The sequence below is a fragment of the Rattus norvegicus genome, chromosome 2, assembly GCF_036323735.1.
Source record: "Rattus norvegicus strain BN/NHsdMcwi chromosome 2, GRCr8, whole genome shotgun sequence".
Lineage (NCBI taxonomy): Eukaryota > Metazoa > Chordata > Mammalia > Rodentia > Muridae > Rattus > Rattus norvegicus.
This window is the reverse complement of record NC_086020.1, coordinates 208,324,119-208,348,999: the sequence shown is the minus strand read 5'-3', so window position 1 is coordinate 208,348,999 and position 24,881 is coordinate 208,324,119. Positions and strand designations below refer to the sequence as shown.

The 24,881-nt window shown below is 39.1% G+C and overlaps 1 protein-coding gene across 6 annotated transcripts in view; it reads right to left on the bottom strand.

Annotated features, from left to right (window-relative positions):
- Plppr5 (phospholipid phosphatase related 5) overlaps nt 1–24,881 on the bottom strand; it is a 279,779-nt gene that overhangs the window by 73,837 nt on the left and 181,061 nt on the right. For all 6 annotated transcript variants that reach the window (XM_063281942.1, XM_008761462.4, XM_039102433.2 and 3 more), the window contains 2 exons: nt 9,040–9,172; nt 5,479–5,729 (listed from right to left, as the gene is read on the bottom strand). In XM_063281942.1, coding sequence (XP_063138012.1) covers nt 5,479–5,729; nt 9,040–9,172 — 384 coding nt within the window. The remainder of the gene's footprint in view (nt 1–5,478; nt 5,730–9,039; nt 9,173–24,881) is intronic.

Genomic DNA, 24,881 nt, shown 5'->3' with positions numbered 1-24,881 from the left:
AGTCCCAAGGAGGAATAGTGCTTGATGCCCACAATAATCACAATCTAACTCTTATTATCTTACCCTGTCCTGGGTTGCTGAGATCTCCTTTCCTAATGAGAATTATCCAGCTTACTGCAGTCCCCAAACTTCTCTGCTAACTCCTAAGAAAGCCCAACACCTAGGAATGCCTATGACAATCTTTTCAATATTTGAAGGAAAAAAAAGCACAGTGAATACTGTATTCACTGATAATAAGCCCACATGTTCTAACTAAAATGTCAGTGCTCTTTGCTTTTAGCCAGAAATAAGTGAGCTGGCAGCACTGGAGAGCTCAGACTACTCAGAGGTCCTGACACAATGTTGATAATGCAGAGATCTCTCCGATATGACTGAAAAGCCAGACACAACTAAAAAGCCACATGCCAGCCACAGAACATACACATACGCCTTATTTCTAGAAGCCATGCAAGGCACAACTATGCAGAAAAAAATGCAATAGTTGTGTATTCTTTAATCATTTACTTAACTGTCTATCATCAAACCAACCATTTTTTGTAATTTTCTGTGTGCAATTTCAGAGCAGTGTCATTATTGCTTTATTGTTATGAATTACTGTTTAATGTCTCTTCCCAAGGTAGTGTGAGAGATGGTGCATTAGACAGAAAAATTTTAAATGCCAAGTTCAAGAAAGAGAGTGGAGAAATGGACACAAAATGACTAAGAGGTTCCCATAACAGCAAACACATTGGAACATAGGGGGCATTTTATACTTGGCTCTTGTCTCTTCTCTCACTTTACATAGTAACATTGAGCTGAAAGCTGAAAAGAACGTTGTCAGTCAACTAATAATGACAGCTCTGACACAAGTCATCAAAGTCAGAGAGCATCAAACTGACCATGTGTCAAGAAATATTTTTGATATCTGTCTGAGCAGACACTTGATCAAATTTGACCTAGTGAAATATGAAGCACAGAGACCGTATACATGTAAAGGTTCAGTTGCTCTTATATGTGGACGTTTAGAGGACAGCTTACGGATGGCAACTGGGTCTCACCAGACAATGAGGACAAATACAGAATGGGAGCCCAGACTATATGTCTGATATACCCAATTTTCCCTCTTAAACATGATTTCAGATGTGTCTTATGAAGCTAATAAGGTGTGTTCTTCTAAGCCTTGTCTCAGCATCATGTGATTTGTGGGTAGTATACATGAGGTGCTGTAAGATCACTACAACAGAAGATTGTGCAGAAAGTGCCAATAATTGGCCTCTAGCACCAAGGACAGAGGAAAGCAGTATTTTTTTTTCTTTCCACCATTGAGAGAAAAATTGGTAAATCATGTAATGGCCACAAGTTCCTCCTATGGCCTTATATCCATGTTTAACAATCATCTTGGACAATTCCTCCATCTACAGGTGCTCTATGCCTTGGACCATCATGATAAAATACCGAGGGAACCAGGAACATAACTCTCCAGACACATTAAAGCTTGGGGCTTCAAGTTTTTGGAAGGCTGTGCTAAGACGCAATCTGGCAAGTTCCTTTACAAAAATGACCTCATAGGACTGAGAGAAGCCCACTTATTCCAGTTGCACCAACTGAGTCAATCCCCAGCTGACTGGTGAGTTGACTCAGACCCAGGAGAGAAGCTGTCTCCTAGCTTTAGAGTGGGGCCAATATGGAGTACCGCACAATGGAAACCAAGGGCCACTCTGGTCTACTACTTATTTTTTAAGTCTTAAGATTTTATTTTAGGTATTGAGGTGTTTCACCTCCATTAATGTCCTCCATGTGCATACCTCATGCCTGTGGAAGCCAGAAGAGGGCATCAGAATCCCCTGAGCAATAGGCACAGATTGGTTGTGAGTCTTGAGAACTAAATTCAGATACTCTGTAAGAGAAGCCAGTGCTCTTAACCACTAAGCCATCGTTCCAACCCCCTTATTTTAATTATTTTTATTACAAGAAAAACTAAGGTCAGATTTGAAGGTAACCAGAAGATCTGAGAGCATGTTTTTCTGTTTCGAATTGGATGTATGTACTGGAAATTCACCAAACATGATCTTTCACTTTCAACTTTGAAGGTTTTTTTTCTTGCTCGCTTTTAACTTGAAAACTCATTAGTCAGTGTATATGAAAATACCAGAAAGCTAAATTTAAATATTATTATAGTATGAATTAGAAACACTGAATTAGAAATTTGAGAATTGAAGGTTAATTGACTCTTAGATTATTCCTTCAACCAGAGAAACTAATAGCATTTGCAAAAAACACGATTAGGGACTTTTTCCCCTTTAACTTCTCAATAAAGCAAAAAAAAAATCTACAATCAAATTATCCCTGGAAGTCTTAATTTAAATCAGATCCTAAGAGAGAGTTCAAATTCCTTGGGTTTATGCTAAGCTACACAGCGAAGCATGAAGCGAAATATTCGTCAGTTCATTTTCAAATACTGCCATCTCTTTATTCTTAGATATTCACATATGACCTAACATTAAGTAAACAAATCTCTACACATGATCATGAGATCATTTCCATAGGGAATACTGCTTGGAAAGCCATTCTTTTCTAAATAGCTACTTGTTGAACTTCTGGCAATCATTCTGTGGGACCAAATTATTTGAAACACCCAGCTTTTTATTATGAAGTTTTTCTAAGGTGTCACCAGTGAATCTGGGGCAAAATACATTTGTATATAAGTTCAAATCTAATGGCAAACCCTGACTGGAAATCCTGTGTTTGCAGCAGGAGTTATATTCAGAGTTGCCATAGCAGCCACCCACATTCTCTCTCACACACACAAAGGGGCGGTGAGGAAAGAGGAGAAAGCAGTTAGCCGAGAACAGAATCTATTGTTGAAAAGACAGAGGTGCCCATCATTGTAATTACAAGCAGGGATCCTAACTCAGTCTGAACAGCATTTAATGATAGAAGATTTCTTAACACAGGACTGCTAATCTCCTTACCATCTGTACCCTCAGCTTCAAACTGTACTGGATTATGAAGTAATGCAGGACGAAGGGGTATTTTGGCTAACAATGGACAAAATAGAGCTAGGAACATTTAGTGTTTCTCTATTTGAGATATCTTGAAGAAAAAGCTATGGTTAAACAGATCTGAACAAAGTGCTTTACTCTCTCAGTATCTCCAGCTATAAATGGGTGAAATGAGTACCAACAGTTATAAGATGTTACAACATGCTTTCAAAAATCCATTATACATGATGAATTATTAAGTACAAATAATGATGAATACATACCAACACTTAGTAACATGTAAAAAAAAGTAAAAGTGAATAAAAGCAAGTCCTGAACCACAATAAGTGCTCAGTAAATGTTGGCTAAAGTCATTACAGTTAATTATTATTAATAAAGTATGTTAAGTCTTCATTATGCCTGAAGTGCTTAGGTTTACAAAGCATGAGTTTCTAAAAGAAATACCTGCAGGTGGTCAGCAAAATGGAGATCTAAAATGTAAAGATTCTATTATAATATAGAAGCCAACGCATTGTCCCGTAGCAATGTCTTTCAAGGACAATTTAAGATATTAAAACAGCTAAGTATTTTATTCTAGTCGCAGATTCATCACCATTGACAAAGGCTGGATTCATAGGAAAATCTATCATCTATTAGTACTCTAAGAGGGTACTGTCTCTGGCTTCTGAAAGCACTCTGTGATTTCCCTCCCATCATTGTTGGATCACATATTCATGTGCAGATATATTGAGAGTCCCTCTAGGGATACACGAAGTCAACACCAGATTTAGATGAAGGCCATAGATGAAAAGCTGCCTCATGCCTTCTGATTCACTCATTGAAAATCTTCCTCGTAAGACTGAGTGCTGCATATTCCAGCAGAGGAGAAGCAGGCAGTCAGGCAACTTGGTGAATAGGAAAGAATGCGTGCTAGCACATTTCATTCAACGGAGAAAGGTACCTTGCAATGCATAGGAGAATGCGAATCGGATAGGCTGAAGAAAATGGGGAATTCGAAAACATATTCGGGGAGCAGAGTGAATAGACAAGGGAATTGTAACAATTTACAACAATCAGCAGAAAGTGGCATACAAAATGGGGTAAGGCTGAATCCCAAGTGCTAGACAAATTTTCTTGATAGCATCATTTATAAAGATGAGGTAGTGAGGGGTACAATTATCACGGTTCATAGCCTTAAAATTAGGTCTCAGTCCAACACTTGAGATGCTAAATTGGACCGATTGCCACAGGCCTGAGGCCAGCTTAAACTGCATGGTGGATTCAAACCATTCTGGACAACAAGTAAAATGCTATGTTAATAAAAAAAAAAAAAATGAACCGCGGCAATGTAAAATATGTACTCTGTGACCTCTAAATTTATCTTGCACTGGAAATGTTATGCACATCGGTACATTTTTCCCTTTTAAAGTTTCCTTCTACTTAGCAATCTTTATTTCCAGTCTTCGAAAGAAATATCACTAGGTAGTGCTAGAGACTCTCGACGCTTTTAATGGCTGTCTGACATGATTACCTTAGAAACACCTCCATCGTCAAAGAGCTTCTGGAGTATAAAAATAATTCCGAGCTTTTCCAAGCCATTAGAAATAATCAAATTTGCTTTTAAGCTGAGCCAGATTTTTATTTTTATTTCTTTTACAGTTTTTTTTTCTTGTTAAGTCGAAATCAAAATGGAATAGATCTTGGAACCACTGAGAAGGATCCCAAAAGACGTCTAAGTTCTCTGAGCTTCTCACCACAGTTTTTGAAGAAAGCCACAGAAAACAAGTTGGTAAGCATGTGGTTCAACCCAGCAGCTACACACCTGCAGTGACAGTGGGAAAACTGAGGACATACATGTTGGGGTCAAGAACTGTCTGCCAAGGCTACCCTTAACCTCACCCCTGAGGTCAGTAACAATCATCTGTGATCAGACATCCCAACTTCAAGGTCTTAGGGCATCTATATTCAGAGCCAGAATGCTTGCAAACACTCACCAATAAAAGAAAAACATATCTAAAGTTATTTTCACTAGTTTTATGAAGAAATATTAAAATACCAATGAAGATATCATAATGATGTAATTACCAGTAACAAAAGAGTCTAAAGTAAGAGTCCCTTCTCTACCAGCACCAGAGAACCTAAGAGCTTGTGTAGGCAGTCAGGAGCTCAGACAGTTTTCTAAATTATACTATTACAACATCGTGGGGTGTATGTACTAAGGAACAGATTTGTTTCCATTGAGTCTTCTTTAATATAAAGACAAACATATCTACTAAGAGAAATTCCAGTGGCCATTTTTTTTTTTTTTATGAAATCAGCCACCCAAGAGAGCCCAAGAGAGCCAGCTGAGTTAACATTATCACAGAACAACCAGCCATGATTAGAAATAGATTGAATGGCCAACAGAAAACCAATAGTGTTCTATATATGGCTCACGTCATGCTGCAGAAAAGAATTTCACACTTGGAAGACGGCAAACCCATCCCCCCTGGAGTATGCGCTGTTGATCCTTGCTTACCGTCAGATACATGGCGGCATAGACACTGAGGGCAGCTTCTTTGGATGGGAATGTTTTCCTTGCTCGCATGATGAGGTCTGGGTTGCCAGTGCACGCCTCCTCCCCACTGATGAACTGTGTGTATTGCTGACATCCAAGTGCTGTGTAGTTGGGCTTACACAAAGCCAGAAAGTGTGGAGCCAGGTTTCCTGTAACCACTTGCCCAGCATTTACAAAGATATCTGTGGCAAACAGTCCAAAGGCGTAAATTCCTGAGGAAGAAAGGCCACAAACAGTATTAGCTTCCCTTTTCTTAAAAAAAATAACTTTATTCTATAAGAAGCCAGTATGAAAATATTTTAGAGGCTGTACCGCATTCCATACATGCATAATCTCAGTTCTTTACATTTTACCTCTCCTCAGTTTCTTCCTTGGCTTCCTGGCATGGTTAAGGGTGTTAAATTATTTAGCATACTGAGCTGTCTACCACTGGCTACATTTTCATGCATGGCAGGCTGGTAAGTCATAAAATAAAGGGAGAAAATATATTCTGAGACTATGTTTGGGTGATGCAGGTTTTTAAAGGAAGAGACAGATTCCCCCGAGAGAATACGGTGGGACATGTTTCACTAATGTTAGCCATCGCTTTTCCTTTCCCTACTTTTGACATTTATTTTAAATCACAGCAACATAAAACCAAACGGTTGTGTCTCTTTGATTATGCATCCTAAGCCCATTCAGATGGGTAAACACCTCTGCTGGCGGCCAGGAAAGCCTAATGTCACCAGCTTCCATTTAAATATCATGGAGAAATCTTAAGCGGAATGTTCTTGGATTAAACTTCCACGCTGCCTTCAGAAACACATTTGTCAAAGGCAGAGAGCAGCTACCAAGTGTCCCACTTTATCTTGTATGGATTTGCTTTCTAGTTAGCTGCTTTGGAGCGAGTCACGAAACGAGCAGGTGATCAATGTTCTAATTCTCGGCTGTCTCAACAGCGCTCATATTTCCTTACTGTGGCTACCTGAAGTACAAATTTACATATGCAGACTTTTTCTCCTTTTGTAATAAACTTAGATTTGCTTGAATAGCAAAAGCATTTTTTAACTGGAAGGTCACTGGCCATTTACCCCATGAAAGCTGCAAAGGCCAAACACATTTCCAGTATTAGATGTGTGGAGGTCCTCTTCATTTTTAAAATATTATGGAAGATTTATGATCAAAAATTATTTTTTCTACCTTGGTAAAAATAATTCTTGCCAATAATATTAATGTTATGCATAAAATACAACATTTAAAGGTGTGCTTTGGATGCGAAGAGATCTACTGGCTTCTAGTCTGAGGTAATGAAATTCTCTAAGATTTTTTATTTTATCTTCATTTTTTTCAAGATTAATTCATTTATTTTATATTACAGGTACGTGTGTGTGTGTTCCTGGGTGTATATTTGTGCAACACATCTGTGCAGGTCCCCACAGAGGTCAGAAGAAAGCATGTTAGATGTCCTGGAGCTGGGGGTACTGGTGGTTAAGAGCCACTTGATGCAGGTTTTTAGGTATAAAACCCAAGGCCGCTCTAAAAGCAGAATGTATTTACCTGCTGAGCCATTTCTCCATCTTCTAGAACCTTTAAGCCTGTGGCAACATAATATTTCCCAAAAAGTTTTTCTATTAAAAAGTCAAATTAACTTTACTGTAAAAATTAGATGGTTCCTTTTTGGTAATATATTTCAGAACTGTTTATTTTTCTAAGCCTTCCATGACTGACTGTTGTACTGGGAAACCATCAAGAAAGTTGAAAAAAATCAAATAATGCCACAGTTTTAAATATTCCTTTAATTTGCAAAAAAGTATGTAAGATTTCTTTGTGCACAAAAACCTAAACATAACAAAACTCTGAGTATCCAAATGTCAAGGTGATAGAAGCATTGATTTTTCTTTTTATGTTTTGAAAGAAAACCAGCAAGAATCCCTTTTTCTTCTTCGTAGCAGTGGCCAAGAATCATACCAAAGACAGTTCATAGAAGCTGAAAAACCAGGAAAGGCAGAGAATCGGGAGCAAACTGATGCTACTGAGATGCTAATGCACAAAAGTGCACATATTCTTGTCCTTCGGGAATATTAAAGAAAAGCACTGGCATCTGAAACATCTATACACCTTGAAATGTAGGCTAAGGTGTTCCCACTTTCTTAACTAAACTGTCCTTTTTATCTAGTGTAATAGGTCTCCTTGTTTAAAATAGAAATACTTGATCAGAGTATAGAAACGTCTCTTGATACTTGAAAAGTTTCCAAATATGTCTTAGAACTAAAATGTCAGTGTGTCAGGTCCAAAGTCATTATCGCTGTTGATGGCACAGGTCATTTTCAAAGTGGGATCCTGCAGGCACAGCCAGTCTTTTGACCCCAAGAACAAAGTCCCGGTGCAGAGTTCAATCGTTTTCTGCAATGTTGCTTCAAGTACAACTTTCATTGTATTATGGCAGATGGGAACCCTTTGATCACCAAGAAGGAGAAAAAGTGAAAGGAAATTTGCATAATCAATAAGAAACGTGACAAGCGATAGGCACACTTCCCATTGGGGTATATGTTCTTTACAAACGGGCGTGCAAACACAAGACTGTTTACCTCAACAACCCTACCAAAGGTACTTAATCGTGCTTAGAAACATGCTGATTTCAAGCACTTTTAGTTTTGCAAATTGTATTGCTTGCTACTTCTTGTTGTTAAATGGCTCACATGCAAAGGGAGTCAATATTACATTACTATGTGAAGGACAATAGTTTTAAGGTGTGTCCGTGTGTGTGCGCACGTGTTCGTGTGTGCGTGCACGTGTGTATTTGTGTGTCTTCTTCAAAAGATACTTGGATGCCTTGGAGCCGCCTCACTTGACAACAATGAAAAGTTCAGCCTTCCACATGAAAACCATCAGTCTTCAGAGAGACCTACGATCCCAAAGCTTCTAAAGCCAGGGTCTGGTGTGACAGCTACAGAGTAGTGTAAACTCTGTGGTCTCCAAAGGTTTCATCTTGAGCCATGTAACATAAGACACTGAAACGTTGCAGGCTCCTGAATGAGTTTCTCAATGTTTATAAAAATTTATCTAATTTATGATAACCTTTGTTGTCCCATAATTTCAGTTTATCTAGATTTTGTTGAATTACAAAGACGCTTAGTAATTTGCCATTCTGTTAGGTGCTAGCCTTTTATAGCATAAAAGAAAGTATAGGTGTCTCTCGTTCTCTAACAAAACTCCGAATGTACCTTAGATTTTATGAAAACCAGCTCAGGACAAGTTCAAGAAGGATGGCATATTAGGTATCATATTCATTCTTTTCTCAAGTTGTCATCTCGAACGACCTACTCAGGTTACTATTCCTCCCCATGTATTCACTCTGAAACTCCATTAATGTATGTCTTTAATTTTTAATTCCATACATGTTAGTTTCTTTAAAAGTAATATTCATGGGTTTTATTCTTTCTTCCTTAATGTGGAAATTACATCTGGGGTCATCTTAAAAGTTGTCTCACATATGATTATTGATTTTTTGAGAAGAATAAAAATAAGTCAATGGATACATACCAAGAAATCGGACAGTCCGGCGTACCAGTGGGTTTATATAGCAACAATCTCCGGTTAAGATCGTTTTTTCCTGGTTTTCAAAATCCCTTGTGGCTAATTGTAGGCAAAACACTGCTGTTTCTCCAACTATTATCTTGCAAAGAAATAAAAGAGTAATGAATGTTAGAGTTTTACTAGTATGAAAGTTAATTTCATTTAAAAGGTGGTAACTATCTCAATGTCAAAACAATGCACAATTGCTAAGAGGACCAGTTAACTTTAATTTTTTCAGCATACATAAATTATATTTCTCTCAAATATAGGAAGTATTAAAATGAAGAATTTTAAATAAAAATAAAATATAATACTTGATATATACAAAAGCTTTTAAGAGAATTCTTGACTAATTTTTGTATATAATTTTCACTTTTTAAAAACTGGCTATACCTTGCTTAGAGCTGTATTCTCTAAATTTCAAAATATCTATGATCAATGCATTTTATATATATGGAGGCAAAGGGTACAGTGAATCCTATTGGTTTGTACAGTTAGTATTTATGAAGACTTATCATGATAAAAGATTATATAAAATAAATTTTCTGTAAATACTTAAATATATTTTACAATTTCAATAAAATACTTTTTATGAGAAAAAAAATCATTTCATGGATGTTTAACCTTATGATGATTGCATTCTGAGGCATTATCAAGAAGTTTTAATAATTAGTCTATTATTTACACTTTGTATTACTTTAATCTTCATAAGACAGGTGACACAAACTATTACCATATGCCTTATAAGTAAAGAAATGGAGTGATTGCTCAAGGATGAGTGATGAGGACAAGTCTTCGGCCTGCCTTCACCTTCGGGCCCACAAGGAGCTGCCTGTTCTACTGATCTATGTGCACTTGCAGTGGTTTTTATACATGTCCTCAGCTGGGTATTAGAATGAAAATTATTCCATTTTAAAGATAAGTGCATGAAAATGTAGGGAAGTTAAATAGTTCTATTTCAGGCTAATAAGAAGTTAAGCAGAAGCAGCACTTGGGAGAGCAGGCCCTGTACCTCACCTTGGAGGCACAGCAGAGCTGGCTCTGAATATGGGGGTGGGGGGTGGTCTAGCCCTGAGGCTGTGAGTGTGGGAAAGCCAACCCTGACTTGTGTTTAACATTTAGGGGAGTCATCAAGGGAGAGACACCTTCCCCTTCCTTTTGCCCTCACCACCTAGTAGACAGGAGAGCTGGCCCCAATAGTGTCATGAGAGCAGGGGTGCTGTCCCTACCCTTCACATGTTGTAGCATTTGGAAGAACAAGCCCTGTATCTCACCTGGGCAGCAGGGTAGAGTTGGCCCTGGTTGTGGTGGGTGTTCCTGAGCTGGTCCTGTGGGACTGACCTGCTGAGATATCTCTCAGGCCCAGATCGAGGGTTTTGAATTGGTCCAACACAACTTCTACCCAATTGACAAACTTCTGGAGTATATGAAGTGGCTAGTCCTACAGATCCAAAACTACAGGATCTCCATGACTCAGGGTAACAACATGATATCTGAGAGGAGTCCCCCCCCATGAGGTTCCAGGATTAATAGAGGAGCAAAAACAAGAGGATTCGTACCAGACCAAAGAGTCATTGCAATAAATATTTACAAGCAAAGTATGGACAAAAGGGAATACTGTGAGACACATTATGATGTGAAACACTATAACTTCCACAAAGAGATCTTTTGCAAGGGTAAAGGTTAGGTACAAGAAAATGGAGAGATGAGGGAAATTGGGATGCTTGATGTGAAACTCAAAAAAAAAAAAAAAAAAAAAACAATAAAAAGCTTTTTAAAAAGAAGCAAAAGTTTCTGATTTAGCATCAGACCTAAGATTCCATTTAATACCACAGATGTAAGCTATGGAATTAATGAAGAAGAGTCTTCAGGAAAATAGCTCAGCTGGAAAAGCCTATATAACGCAAGCTAGGCTACCCAACTTGGGTTCTCAGAGCACATGTAAAAAGGAAGGAGAGAGTTTACTCCTTAAAGTTATCATCTGATCCCTACATGCACACCATGACATGGGTGCCCACCCGGTATTAAGAAATTGAAGTAGCCTGGCAGTGGTGCTGTGTGCCTTTAATCCCAGAGGCACATGGAGGCAGAGACAGATGGATCTCTGTGAGTTTGGGACCAATCTGGTCTATAGATTGAGTTCTAGGACAGCCAGGGCTACAGACAGAGAAACACTGTCTTGTAAAACCAAAACCAAAAAACTCAACAAATAATAACAAATAAAATTAAGTGAAAAAGAAACCAGAACCAATCATTTGTCTGCTAATTTGACACTGTTTGCTTTTAGTCTCTCTTTTTAAGGTTAGTTAAGATGCTCTAAGGAGTTTCTGACCTTACGTATATGCTATAGTTTGCTTATGTGCCTCAAAATTCATAGATTAGAAGCATATTTCCCCAAGCCATGTGTCTGTGTCCTCCACTGGTAATCAAAAAACAAAACAAAACAAAACAAAACAAAACAAAATAAAACAAAACCAAAAAACACAAATAAAATGAAATGAACAAAACAAAAACCCCAAGGTTTCCAAATAAGCATGACCTTCCCTAGTCCATGGGGACACTTGGCTCTACGAAAAAGACTGCCCACAGTTCTGACTTGTCGAGCCACTTGGTAGTAGAGAAAGGATCTCAAACAGTGATGTTGTGTAAGACCACACCCTGATGATAGATAATTGTTGAGTTCTGTGTATCTGCTCTTCCCTCCTTAAACCTCAACTTCTGGGCTAGAGGAATGACTCATTGGATAAGAACATTTACTACTCTTCCGAAGAACCTGACTTTGGTTCCTAGTACCCACACTGGGTGACTAACAACTGCCTACAACGGCAACTCAGGCAATTCAACTCCATCGATTGGCCCTCACGGGTAGTACGCACATTTGGCAGTCAATCTCCTCTCCCTCTCCCTCTCCCTATCTCCCTCTCCCTCTCCCTCTCCCTCTCCCTCTCCCTCTCCCTCTCCCTCTCCCTCTCCCTACTCTCCCTCTCCCTCTCCCTCTCCCTACTCTCCCTCTCCTTCTCCCTCTCCCTACTCTCCCTCGCCCTATCTCTCTCTCTCTCCCTCTCCCTATCTCCTCCCTCTCCCTATCTCCCTCTCCCTCTCCCTCTCCCTATCTCCTCCCTCTCCCTCTCCCCTAAAACCTCCAAGAACACCTCTGTCTTGGGTATTCTACTATAGCAATGGAAAACTAAAACACCAAAAAATTTTTTGCAGGCTCTATAAAAAGTAATGTCTATGATAATAAGATATTTAAAATAGTAAATGAAAAGTGGAACCACAGAAAGTTAGATATTTGATCTACCTCACATCAGTATGAAAAACACCTTGGGTATCTTTTTTTATGTTTGTTTTGTTGTTTTGTTTTATCCCAAAACAAATGAAGAAAATGTTTGAGATTTCCGAGAAAGTAAATAACCTGGACTGAAACTCTAGAGCTATGACAGTGCACATACGGGTGAACACTGAGTAGGATAGGAAATAAAATCACCCCCTTTGCAATTTAAATACAATTCCAAAACTCCAGACCCTTTCTCTGTGTCTCTCGTCCTCCTTTTAATACAACTTTCTGCACTTCCCAATTCTCACTAGGGCTTTTGACATTGGGGGGGTATCTATTTTTCTTCTGGTTTCCTTTCGTTGTACCCTTTTTCTTATCCAAGGAAGTAAAAGTTCAAGGATAACCCAGACCAGAGATGAGTTATGCTTAAGTCTAGTCTTCTTGTCTGGTAAGGCTGAATTAAAACTTCCAGCTTCCTCCTGTATTTCAACTTTGGCTTTGGTGAAGTACAACAGCTGTGCGGTAAAATAGTTCATCTGACCAAAGGATACACAGAACTATTTTTCACGGGTACATCTCCTGTCAGAAGGGCCTTAGGAGCAGTTAAAAATGCAAGCTGTATGTTTGGTAGTCTCCTTCTCTGAATCAATCTCTCATAGTCTGTCTTTTTGGATGCTTCTTAAGGACTGAAGGAGCTGAAGGGGTTTGCGATCCCATAGGAAGAACAATAATATCAACCAACCAGACACCCCAGAGTTTCCAGGGACTAAACCACTAATGAAATAATACATATTCGGGGACCCATGGCTCTAGCTGCATATGTAACAGAGGATGGCATTGTCTGGAATCAATAGGGGAAGCCCTTGGTCCTGTGAAGGCTTGATGCCCCAGTGTAGTGGAATGCCAGGGTGTTGAGGTGGGAGTGGGTGAATGGTAGGAGGAGAAGCCTTATAGAAGCAGGGGAGGGGGGTGGGAGAAGGGGGGACTAGGAAAGGGGATAACATTTGAAGTGTAAGTACATAAACTACCCAATTAAAAAAGAGAGAGAAAGGACTATTGTGATGCTTTCTGGGAATAATATTCATTTGTACTGTTTTGCCACAAAATATCCCATATTCTAACAATGTACCATCCAATTCCCCTTGTGATGTCCCAGTTCCCACATACACTGTGGTATCCCTTCTCTCTGCTACAGCAGGTGCCACTTAGCCTGTACTTCCAGGCTGACCTTGCCTCACTTGACCTTGTACCCCTCTTTAGACTTTGAACACACAGACTCCTTACAATACTGTGGGTAGACAGTAATGCGTACTGAATACATGACTGAATCTCATAAGTAGATCATAACTTCAATAAATAAGAATGTCCTGGCCTATGTTTTACCTTTCACTTCTACTTGGCAACTTCTTCCTTATTGCTGTGGGTAAGGTCTATTTAATAATCTGCTTCCTGTAAGCAGATCTCGGTAAATCTTAGTTACTAACTGGCTTCCAGATTAAAAGCTGCTTTCTTTGTGCAACTGGTTCTAGGGCTACTTTCTCAAGTTGCTGCCTAACACTGTCCTCTTGCTTCTTGCCCTTCAGCCTATTTCCTGTTCCTGAGTTCCCTACATGTGCATTGCAGAAATTACTCTATGTCATTTGTCTGCTGTGATAAGAAATTCAAAATCAAAGCAGATTAAGCATCCAGAAATAGTTCTCAGTATGAAGGGGAATCGCAAAACCTAATTGGGGAATGGGTAGAGATTAGGTAAATGCACCCACATCACTCATTGTCATTTTTCTTCTTTCCATGGAGTCACATTATCTTATATCCTGGTTGCTCTATGAATACCTACCTTGTTATCAACTTCCTGAAAGCCAGACCTGGATTCTTACAGGTTGTTGTTACAATTTATAGGAACCTTATCTTGAATTTCAGAGATAAGTTCAAAGAAACAGCCTAAGTAGCCAATTAAGGGGCCAGAGAGATGACTGAACGGTTAAGGACACACACTGCTCTTTCAGAAGATTCAAGTCCAATTCTCATCATTCATGTTAGGAAGCTTACAAAAAAAAAACCTCCCTCTGGAGGATCTGACATCCTTTTCTGACCTCTGCAGCCACTGCCCTCACATTCTCAAACATATGCACCCAGAACTGTAACCAAATATGGCTGTATTTAGGCTATAGTTAGGTAAACAGTTTTCTGTGTTAAAATTATAGTGATGCATTGATGATTAAAGAAGGGATCAGGATACAATTTGATGATCTCAAGCAAAATAATCAAGAGTGGTACAGGACTTCCTATGCTGAACTTTTTTTTGCATGCTTTAGAAAATGTGTGCCAGTAGGACATTCTGAGAATGGAGTCATGGGTCAGTTCTAATGACATGTGGATAAATGACCCAGCTGTTCTGGGCTCACCTCTGTGTAAATACTGACTCCACTCTTTTTCTGTATCCCTCCTAGCCAATTGTAGAGGAATTCTAATCCAGGAACATGACTGCTTTGGCAAGGGATCATATCCACAGATATGATCCGGTTGTAATGTAGACATGCCATACACCTTTAATTCTTCTGGTTCAATACATATATTTAATCCCCCTGGTTGGGATACAGTCTTTAGTATACATCTTTAATCCCAAACAATGGTGTTTAATTGAGTAGCAGACAAAGTGACAAATCAGAGAAAGGTTTGACAAAAGGTCTGATAGAATAGTCCTAGTTCTCAGAAGACAGACAGGGAAGGGAAGCTACTTAAAAAGCAATAAAGGTAAAAGAATTCAATGTAATTCAATTCACTACAGTTTACTTTTGAGCAGTTGTTTGAGCACAAAAGAAAGTATTATGAGTGAGGAGGAAGTCTTTCTCATGGGAGATTTCAGTATGACTTCATCAAAGGTTATGGTAGACAAGAGTGGTAAATGTTAACTCTTACCATGGTCAGTAGTACATTTAGAACAATAATAAAGATATTCATGTCAGTAGCACTGGTTTCAGTCAGATGATGTTATTAATAATAACTTATAGTCTTAGCCACAACAGATAAGACTGTTCAAACTACAACTTGGTTTAAGGCGAGACATTTCAGTTGAGACTTTTCTCCAATTTTGCTCTCTTCTCTGACTGATTGAAGGCCAGGATATATTGATTTTAATACTTCCACTTCGTTTTTATCTTGAGCTTGAATTCAAAGCTCTGGTTAGGAAATTGCAGTCCCAAAGTCTATGTTTCCCAGTATTTTAGTTTGGTTCATCTGCTTTTCCTCTCAGGAGCCTTCTTCATTGAAATTCCTTTACCCTAAGGGTTTAACAACCTCTGTTCCCTTAAGGAATCCTAAGCATGTATGACTCCTCTGAACTCTGGATGCAGGGCTTCCATTAATGTGGAATAACTTAAGAAGCTGAGGTCTACTCTTGCATCCACAGTGGATCCATGGGTCTCACTTTGAGCCTCCTGATCTTTCCTGTGATCTCTGTGGACACACTCACTTTCACTGGCAGACTCAAGTTAAAGCTCCTCCCTATCTCAGTGGCCTTTCTTTTTCTCTAAGATGCTTCTCTCCATTGGTGGCTTTTCATTTTACTCTTTTAATTAACAAAATTGTGTATATTAATGATGTCTTAAAATGTACACACATTTTGGACTGACAACAAATTGCTATATTAGTACTTCACATGTGTTCTTTGTGGTAAGAGCACTAAACATCTACTTTCTTAGCAAATTTGAGGTATATTCATAATACATTATTGTTGTCATCATCATTATTATTTACTAAAGTTACCATATTGTTTAAGAGACAATATTGTTTAAGGAAGATGCTCTTCTCCCTAACCAAATTATCAGTTTCAAATCCTGATTAAATTATAACTTAATTTTATTTCAAATATATATACTTCTCTATTCCTATTTTAAAATCTTCTTGCCATTCCTTCTCTGCCTTATAGTATACTTGAGCCTCGCTTCTGCTTTTCAAACTGTCTACTACCAGATTACTCTATTAAAATCAAATTTCATGCAATCCAAATGCCCTGCTTACAATTTTTGTGTGAACTCACAGCCTAAAGATTTAACAGGGGGTTATAGGTTGTAGGAAGTCTTTTAGTGCTGAACTTAAACCAACCTCTCAGCTTCTGCGATTCTTACAAAGCCTAGGGACATGCTGTACTAGAATCATAACCACAACCATTTTTCCACAACATACGAACTATTTCTATGCTTTCATGCTTTTCTGCATGGCTTGATATGGCCTGATGTGCAGAGCTTTGAGACATGATTTAAATATCACTTGCTCTGTTGCACATTTATTCTATGCCTACTGTAGTCTGTCCTTCCTTTTGTGTTTCAGTGGTATTTTGTGCATTTATTATGGTGATTCCATATGGCTTTTAGAACTGTCAGTGACATCTGTCTACTGCACCCAGTTGACAGCTTCTCAGGGACAGGGATTGTACAGTGTTTATACTTCTAGTTTTACAGCTCAGTGACTGACAGTAAATGTGAACACCATATGGATGAATGAAATCCAGCTCATTCTGCTCATTAATAGACAAGAAAACTATTCAGAGAGAAACAGAGGAATCAAACAGGTCTAAGCCACAGGGTTACTGGTCTAACCCAGATCTGAGTCCAAGTTCAAAGGCATTTTATTTCAGCTTCTGACCAGGAACAAATCTTCAAGCTCTCAACTTTTCAGAGTGGACCCTTGCTTTGGAACACAGGCTGTGCCTTGGAGTTTCACCTCATTTCTAGCACGTATATAGTCTTAAGGAGATGTTGGTCACATAGCATCTCATTAAGACTCACAACTCTGTAGATAGCTGCAAGACAACTGAATATAGAAAGACCTTCCTGATCTCATTGAGAGACATTCCAATTTTCTAATACAAACTCAAGGAGCATTCAACCACCATCCCTAACTTCATTATTGCTTCTGTAGACTCTCTTTTCAAGTAAATCACTTCATTTTCTTCATATGGCTCTTAAGACAACTTGAGGACCTGCTATTTTGGGCATCACCTCTCCTTTATTAAGGGGTTCTTGATCCTGGTGTCCTTGACTGCATTTCTCATTGGATGCACAAAAAAGAAACCCTTGGGCAAAGAGCATAACTTGTTTGATTTCCCAGGCATTTGAAGAGATGGAAATACAACAGTATAGGTACAAAAGACAGATGTAGGTATGGTAGAAACATCATCACCAGAGTTTTCCTTGTAACATGTGTTTTCTGTTATGAACTCACAAATAAAAGGTGGTTCCAAAAACAGTTGAGATAGGGAACAAGAATATCTAAAATCAACTAAAGAGCATTTCTCCCCTGCTTGCCATAGGCAACAGCTATTCACAAGAGTGAAAAAGGAATAAAAGTTCTGGAGGGACAACTATGGCTCTTATGTAAAGCATCAGCCAGTTTGTCACAGAGCAGCCTCTCATGGGCACTTTTGTTGCACCTTAGCACAAGCTATCCACTCATGGTGTCAAAAAAGGAATGAGAGAAACACCTGAGAACTAAATGTTGCTGGCATGGCAGCCACAGGTCTTTCCCACATCTTGTTTTCCAATTCTCTTCCTCTGGGCTTTCTTGTCTCTCTTCTATCAAGAGAGGCAAATCCTCGCCAGTACTTGGCTCTGGAGGATGTTCTCACCCAACTTCTGGAAGACATATGATGGTTTACTGTCTTTGTTGATCCAGTGGGGAATGTGGTGGGTGGCCCACCAATGGCTTAGAAGGTATATTATTAAAGGCTAAACATTGTATCTATCTACCCATAGATAGGTCCAGGCAAACATATTGTTCTTTGAGAAAGGGTCCCCTGTTCATTGAAACTGATGGTGCTGTTAGGGGCAAGAATATTCTCCTCAGCCCTGACTAATGGACAGAAATCCTGAATTCCATCCACAGATCTTCCAAAATGGGAATTACCCCACATTGCACAAAGCTTTCTGCTGGTTCACCGTCTTCTGCATTATTGAGCATTATGGAGACCTCGAATGCCCTCTTGTCTATCAAGTTGGATCTAGAATACATATTTTGCCTTCCTAATGATGCATCTATATCTGCATGCATTCTCTGAGAATAGATATGCTATCTTAATATTTCTTATCAATTACTCATTTGCCAGTGAGTAAAAACCCATGCTTTGCTGGCAAATAGTAACTTACAGAAATGCATCTATAAATTGTGCATCTGCAGGTATAATTATAGAAGTGTCTCCAATGTGAGCATATAACTTAGCTCTTAGGCACCAACACCCATAAGCTTACTCTTGGTTATCTAAACTCCGTATCAGCAAAATAATGAAGTAACCCTTTCAAAATAGAAGCAATCATGATAGATTTTCCCCAGTGTCAGAGTTCAAATAACTTCATTTTCATTCCTAAGCATCCAATCAGAATGTCTCCTCAAAGTCAATCATTGCTGATTTGAAAGTAGAAAACAGTTTCTGGTGTATTACAGTAGCAGGAGTGATGGAGTTAATATGATGGAGTATTTGTAATGTTTAACTTATTTCAGACATGAAAAAGTAATATATAAAAAACATCAGTCATCTGGGAAAGGATAGTCATGACAAACACTTAAAATCTTTTAAATTTTTCTATTTAGATCCTCAAAGTCAGTCCGGTCAAGGAAGGTATAAGCTCAATTGAGGGAAATGTTGGTAGAGAGAGTGTTTTATGAGCTTTGTGTCCTGATGTAGACAAACCATATCATGTATTTCCCCATTACTGATGATGATGTAGTGGCTGGCATCTCTGATATGGAAGTGAATGAACTGAACTGAAGAAATGAAAAATAATTAGTGATACAATAGTAATACAACCCCTCCCAGCACTTACAAAATGCTGTTATGTCTTCACAATTTAAGCCCTGAAAACTTGTGTTTATACTTTCTTTGTACATTGGTTCATTCAATTATGTTTAATTGGCAAAATTATACTCATTTGTCATGTACAAATTGATAGTTAAAAATTATATGCACTTTGTTGGATAACACTGAATAACCCATATACTATCTCACATTCTACATAACCTCATTCATACTATGTAGCTGTTGAGTGTCTACTAATTTGAGCAAAATTCCGTGCACACTTGCAAATAAGTAGATTTTTACAGGATCAAAGTTGGAATATGTAACCATATTGGGAAAAAATATAAAAATTTAGGAGTGATTTTACATGTTCTCTTTCCTGAGGTGCCGAAACAGATCTTAGGGTCAGTGGTTAAGTGGTAAAAAATCCTTTAGTCATAGGACTATGCTAGCTTCCCAGTAGACTTGCAGGCACAGAGTGTGTAGCAGAAAACAGTAACTGTGTAAGCTTTTAAAATTATAAAGAATATTGGTTTTCCCCCAGGATAGCTAAAACTATCCTCAACAATAAAAGGACTTCAGGGGGAATCACTATCCCTGAACTCAAGCAATATTACAGAGCAATAGTGATAAAAAACTGCATGGTATTGGTACAGAGACAGACAGATAGACCAATGGAACAGAATTGAAGACCCAGGAATGAACCCACACACTGATGGGCACTTGATTTTTGACAAAGGAGCCAAAACCATCAAATGGAAAAAAGATAGCATTTTTAGCAAATGGTGCTGGTTCAACTGGAGGTCACCATGTAGAAGAATGCAGATCGAACTATTCTTATCACCCTGTACAAAGCTTAAGTCCAAGTGGATCAAGGACCTCCACATCAAACCAGATACACTCAAACAAATAGAAGAAAAACTAGGGCAGCATCTCGAACACGTGGGCACTGGAAAAAAATTCCTGGACAAAACACCAATGGCTTATGCTCTAAGATCAAGAATCGACAAATGGGATCTCATAAAACTGCAAAGCTTCTGTAAGGCAAAGGACACTCTGGTTAGGACAAAACGGCAACCAACAGATTGGGAAAAGATCTTTACACTCCTACAACAGATAGAGGGCTTATATCCAAAATATACAAAGAACTCAAGAAGTTAGGTCATAGGGAGACAAATTACCCTATTAAAAATGGGGTTCAGAGCTAAACAAAGAATTCACAGCTGAGGAATGCCGAATGGCTGAGAAACACCTAAAGAAACGTTCAACATCTTTAGTCATAAGGGAAATGCAAATCAAAACAACCCTGAGATTTCACCTCACACCAGTGAGAATGGCTAAGATCAAAAACTCAGGTGACAGTAAATGCTGGCGAGGATGTGGAGAAAGAGGAACACTCCTCCATTGTTGGTGGGATTGCAGACTGGTACAACCATTCTGGAAATCAGTCTGTAGGTTCCTCAGAAAATTGGACATTGAACTACCTGAGGACCCAGCTATACCTCTCTTAGGCATATACCCAAAAGATGCCCCAATATATAAAAAACACGTGCTCCACTATGTTCATAGCAGCCTTATTTATAATAGCCAGAAGCTGGAAAGAACCCAGAGGACCTTCAACAGAGGAATGGATACAGAAAATGTGGTACATCTACACAATGGATTATTACTCAGCTATCAAAAACAATGAGTTTATGAAATTCATAGTCAAATGGAGGGAAATAGAAAATATCATCCTGAGTGTGGTAACCCAATCACAGAAAAACACACATGGTATGCACTCATTGATAAGTGGCTATTAGCCCAAATGCTTGAATTACCCTAGATGCCTAGAACACATGAAACTCAAGACGGATGATCAAAATGTGAATGCTTCACTCCTTCTTTAAAAGGGGAACAAGAATACTCTTGGCAGGGAATAGGGAGGCAAAGATTAAAACAGAGGCAGAAGGAACACCCATTGAGAGCCTGCCCCACATGTGGCCCATACATATACAGCCACCAAATTTGACAAGATGAATGAAGCAAAGAAGTGCAAGCCGACAGGAACCAAATGTAGATCTCTCCTGAGAGACACAGCCAGAATACAACAAATATATAGGCAAATGCCAGCAGCAAACCACTGAACTGAGAACGGGACCCCCCGTTGAAGGAATCAGAGAAAGAACTGGAAGAGCTTGAAGGGGCTCGAGACCTCATATGAACAACAATGCCAAGCAACCAGAGCTTCCAGGGACTAAGCCACTACCCAAAGACTATACATGGACTGACCCTGGACTCTGACCTCATAGGTAGCATTGAATATCCTAGTAGGATCACCAGTGGAAGAGGAAGCCCTTGGTCCTGCCAAGACTGAACCCCCGGTGAACGTGATTGTTGGGGGGAGGGCAGCAATGGGGGGAGGATGGGGAGGGGAACACTCATAAAAAAGGGGGGATTTAGGGGGATGTTGGCCCGTCTACCTGGAAAGGAAATAACACTCGAAATGTAAATAAGAAATACTCAAGTTAATAAAAAAATGCAATTAAAAAAAAGAATATTGGTTTTCATTGTATTTTATGGCTTCCCTCTATTTATGTAATTAAAATAAAATCATTGCTATGGTATCAAATGTCCTTTTATAAAATTCTTTTGTGGGGCTAAGTTGTGCCTTAGCATGCACAAGGCCCAGGGTTTGATCTTTGGGGTTGGGTATTGGGTGTTTCAAAAGCCCAAGTCAGGTCCAGTGTCACTCTCTGTTCCTGCTGCCTGCCAATCCTTGTGAAGAACTCCCAGCTGTTCTCCAGCACTATGTCGGCCCGCATGCTGCAGTGCTTGTCGCCATGACGACAACGGACTAAACCTCAGAACTGCACCCCAGCCCTTACTTTCCTTATAAGAGCTGTGGTGGTCAGTATCTCTTCACAGTAACAACTGGGTGACATGCTGCCCTGATGGACGTTCTGGGAGTAGCTGAGGACTCACTGAAAGCTCAGCTCTGTGCCATTGATGAGCATCTAACTGTTCTATAAAAAGTTAATCCACAAAGCAACACAGACACACCCTCCACTGTCAAGAGGATGCTGTTATTTGCACTCAGTACTAATGTTGGAAAGAAAGGCTACACAGATGAAGCAATTTCTGTAACACTAACAGTAGTCAGGATTGTGGATGGACATAAAGTAACAAGCTCCCCAGAGCGTGGGGAAAGGGCAGATATTAGGGACTGTTGGGTCAACAGGCAGCTGAGAGGAAATGTAGTCAAGAATTGGACTCATCCCCTTGGGTCATAATTTGCAGCCTTTAGGTGACCCATACTAAAAGTTTTAGCAACATCTAAAACCACTGGAAGCTGTCATCAATCCACTGGGTACCAAAAGCTTGTCAGCTCATTTCTTACTTTCAAAGGGAAAGGCTCCTGCTCGTTTTGACAGCTCGGTGGGCAATAGTATCCAAGGTGATGCCCGGGTTAGCAGCACTAGGAACATCAGCAGTGCCCAGGTGCACTTCCGACATGGAAACTCTAGGGTTTGTATCTAGTCACCAGGCACCCAAGAGATTTAAAATTATTTGAAACTCCAGTCATAGTCTTTTAAATTTGTGAGGGGTGTTTTAGAAGGGAATGTTAGGTATTTAGATAACTGAATTTTCCAAGCATTGTAACCAATGGTGGGTTTACATGAGTGTTAAAATGAAAAGAAATTCAACACTCACACATGTGTGTGTGTGTGTGTTTGTGCATATGTGTGTGTATACATGTATCACTAGCCCTATGTGCCATTCCTCAGGTAGTCTCTATACTTTGTTGGAAACAGAGCCTCTCACTGGCTTGGCACTGGTCTAATAAACTAGGCTGGGTAGCTGGTAAGATCAGGACTCTCTCTGGTGCTGGGATAACAGGTGTGATCCAGCTATCTCTAAAGGTCAGTGCAAAAGGTTCTGTCCAACTCACATCTGTGAGAGTAGTGCTTGAAGTAAGGGAGTCATGGAGTAAGAGGTGACACGGTATTTGGCCACTCTGATAATGTGGGATGATGTAGAAATGCTTGCACTAATCTTTCAGTCTCTATGTGGAGTTAGGTATAGGTATAGATAGATATAGATATAGATATAAATATGGATATGGATATGGATATGGATAGATATAGATATAGATATGGATATGGATATGGATATAGATATGGATATGGATATAGATATGTATATGGATATAGATATAAATATAGATACATATAGATAGATATAGTAGATAAAGATAGGTAGATAGAAAGATAGATAGATAGATAGATAGATAGATAGATAGATAGATAGATAATCATCATTCTCATAGCAATACACTATGGGTAATGAAGCTAAGTACATTCAGAGGCTGAGGAAATGGCTCTAAGGGTCTAGTATTTTCTACTCAAGCATGAAGCCCAGACCAGATCCCCACCATCCACATAAAAGGCTGGAGTGGCTCTGAGCATCTGTAACCCCAGCACAGGTGAATGGAGACAGGCAGATCCTTGAAGCTCGCAGACCAGCCAGTGTCTCATAAAGCTATGACCTAAAACTTGCTATGTACTTAAGGATCAGCCTGAAATTTGGATCCTCCTGGTCTATACCCTAAGTGCTAGAATTGCAGGTGTGTGCCACTAAGTCTTGTTTATGCTGTGATAGGAATCATCTCCAAGTTTTCTTGCATAAGAGTCAAGCACTCTACACCTAAGGTTACATTTCTAAGCCTGGGAACAATCTCTTAAAAGAAAGTTCTCAACACATCTTAACATCAGCATACTGGGAAACAAGGCTTAAGAAAGGAAAGATGAAGGGTTAACAGAGAAGCAAATAAAATTTTCTCTTAAGGTTGACATATGGTATAGACACTCAAACAGAATTTTAAAATTTGAATGCAATAGAAAGTAACGAGAGGAGAACACTTGAACCTACCTTTGGTTTTAGATCTACAAATTACAAAGAGCCACTGATTTTTTTATACTACGAAAAAGATACACATCTCCCCATCAGACTGTGAGGTGTCTACTGACAGCTAGCTGTATCTGAGGATTGCCATGGACCTCATGGAGGCTCTTCCTCACTCTCTGATATCAGCCAACAGTCTTTCCTTTATCTTCTGTTGTTGTGCAATTTAGTTTCATTTTTCCTTTCTTTTCTTTTTTCTTTTCGCTGTAATAAAACATTGATTTCTATCGTATGCTGGGATTGGAAGCTGAGTGGTCTTCTAGCCACGACTACATTAAAGAAGTATGTATTCAGTAGACTCAACCATAATCCTCTGAACAGAAGGACTGTCCTTTTAATGAAAAGGAGCTTTTGAGGTAGCGGGCTTGCCTGGGAAAGGAGGAATGATATTCTTTGCAATTTTAGTTGGCTCCCTGGCAGCCATTTTTTTCTTTCTTTTTTTCTCTTTTACTTTTTTGTTTTGGCTTTCATCTCTTTCCATCTTTAAACCGACTGCCAGAAAAAAAATGACTTTAAGGCCACTGGTGTTTACTGAAAAACAAAATGAAGACTAGACATTTGAAAGATTGTATTTTTACGGGGTACTAAATGATGATTACATAGGAAATCCTTATACTGCATTGAGCTATAAAAAAATGCTTGATGAGAAAGCATAGAGAAAGGCATGATTGAGACCCAAAAATAAATGAATGAGGCAAATCTTGGAACATGAACTCATTTTGCAGCCTGGCCTCATTTGTGCTTGGTACAAGGACAGCATTCCCTAATAGTGCTCATGGTGTATTAGGAAGTGGTATA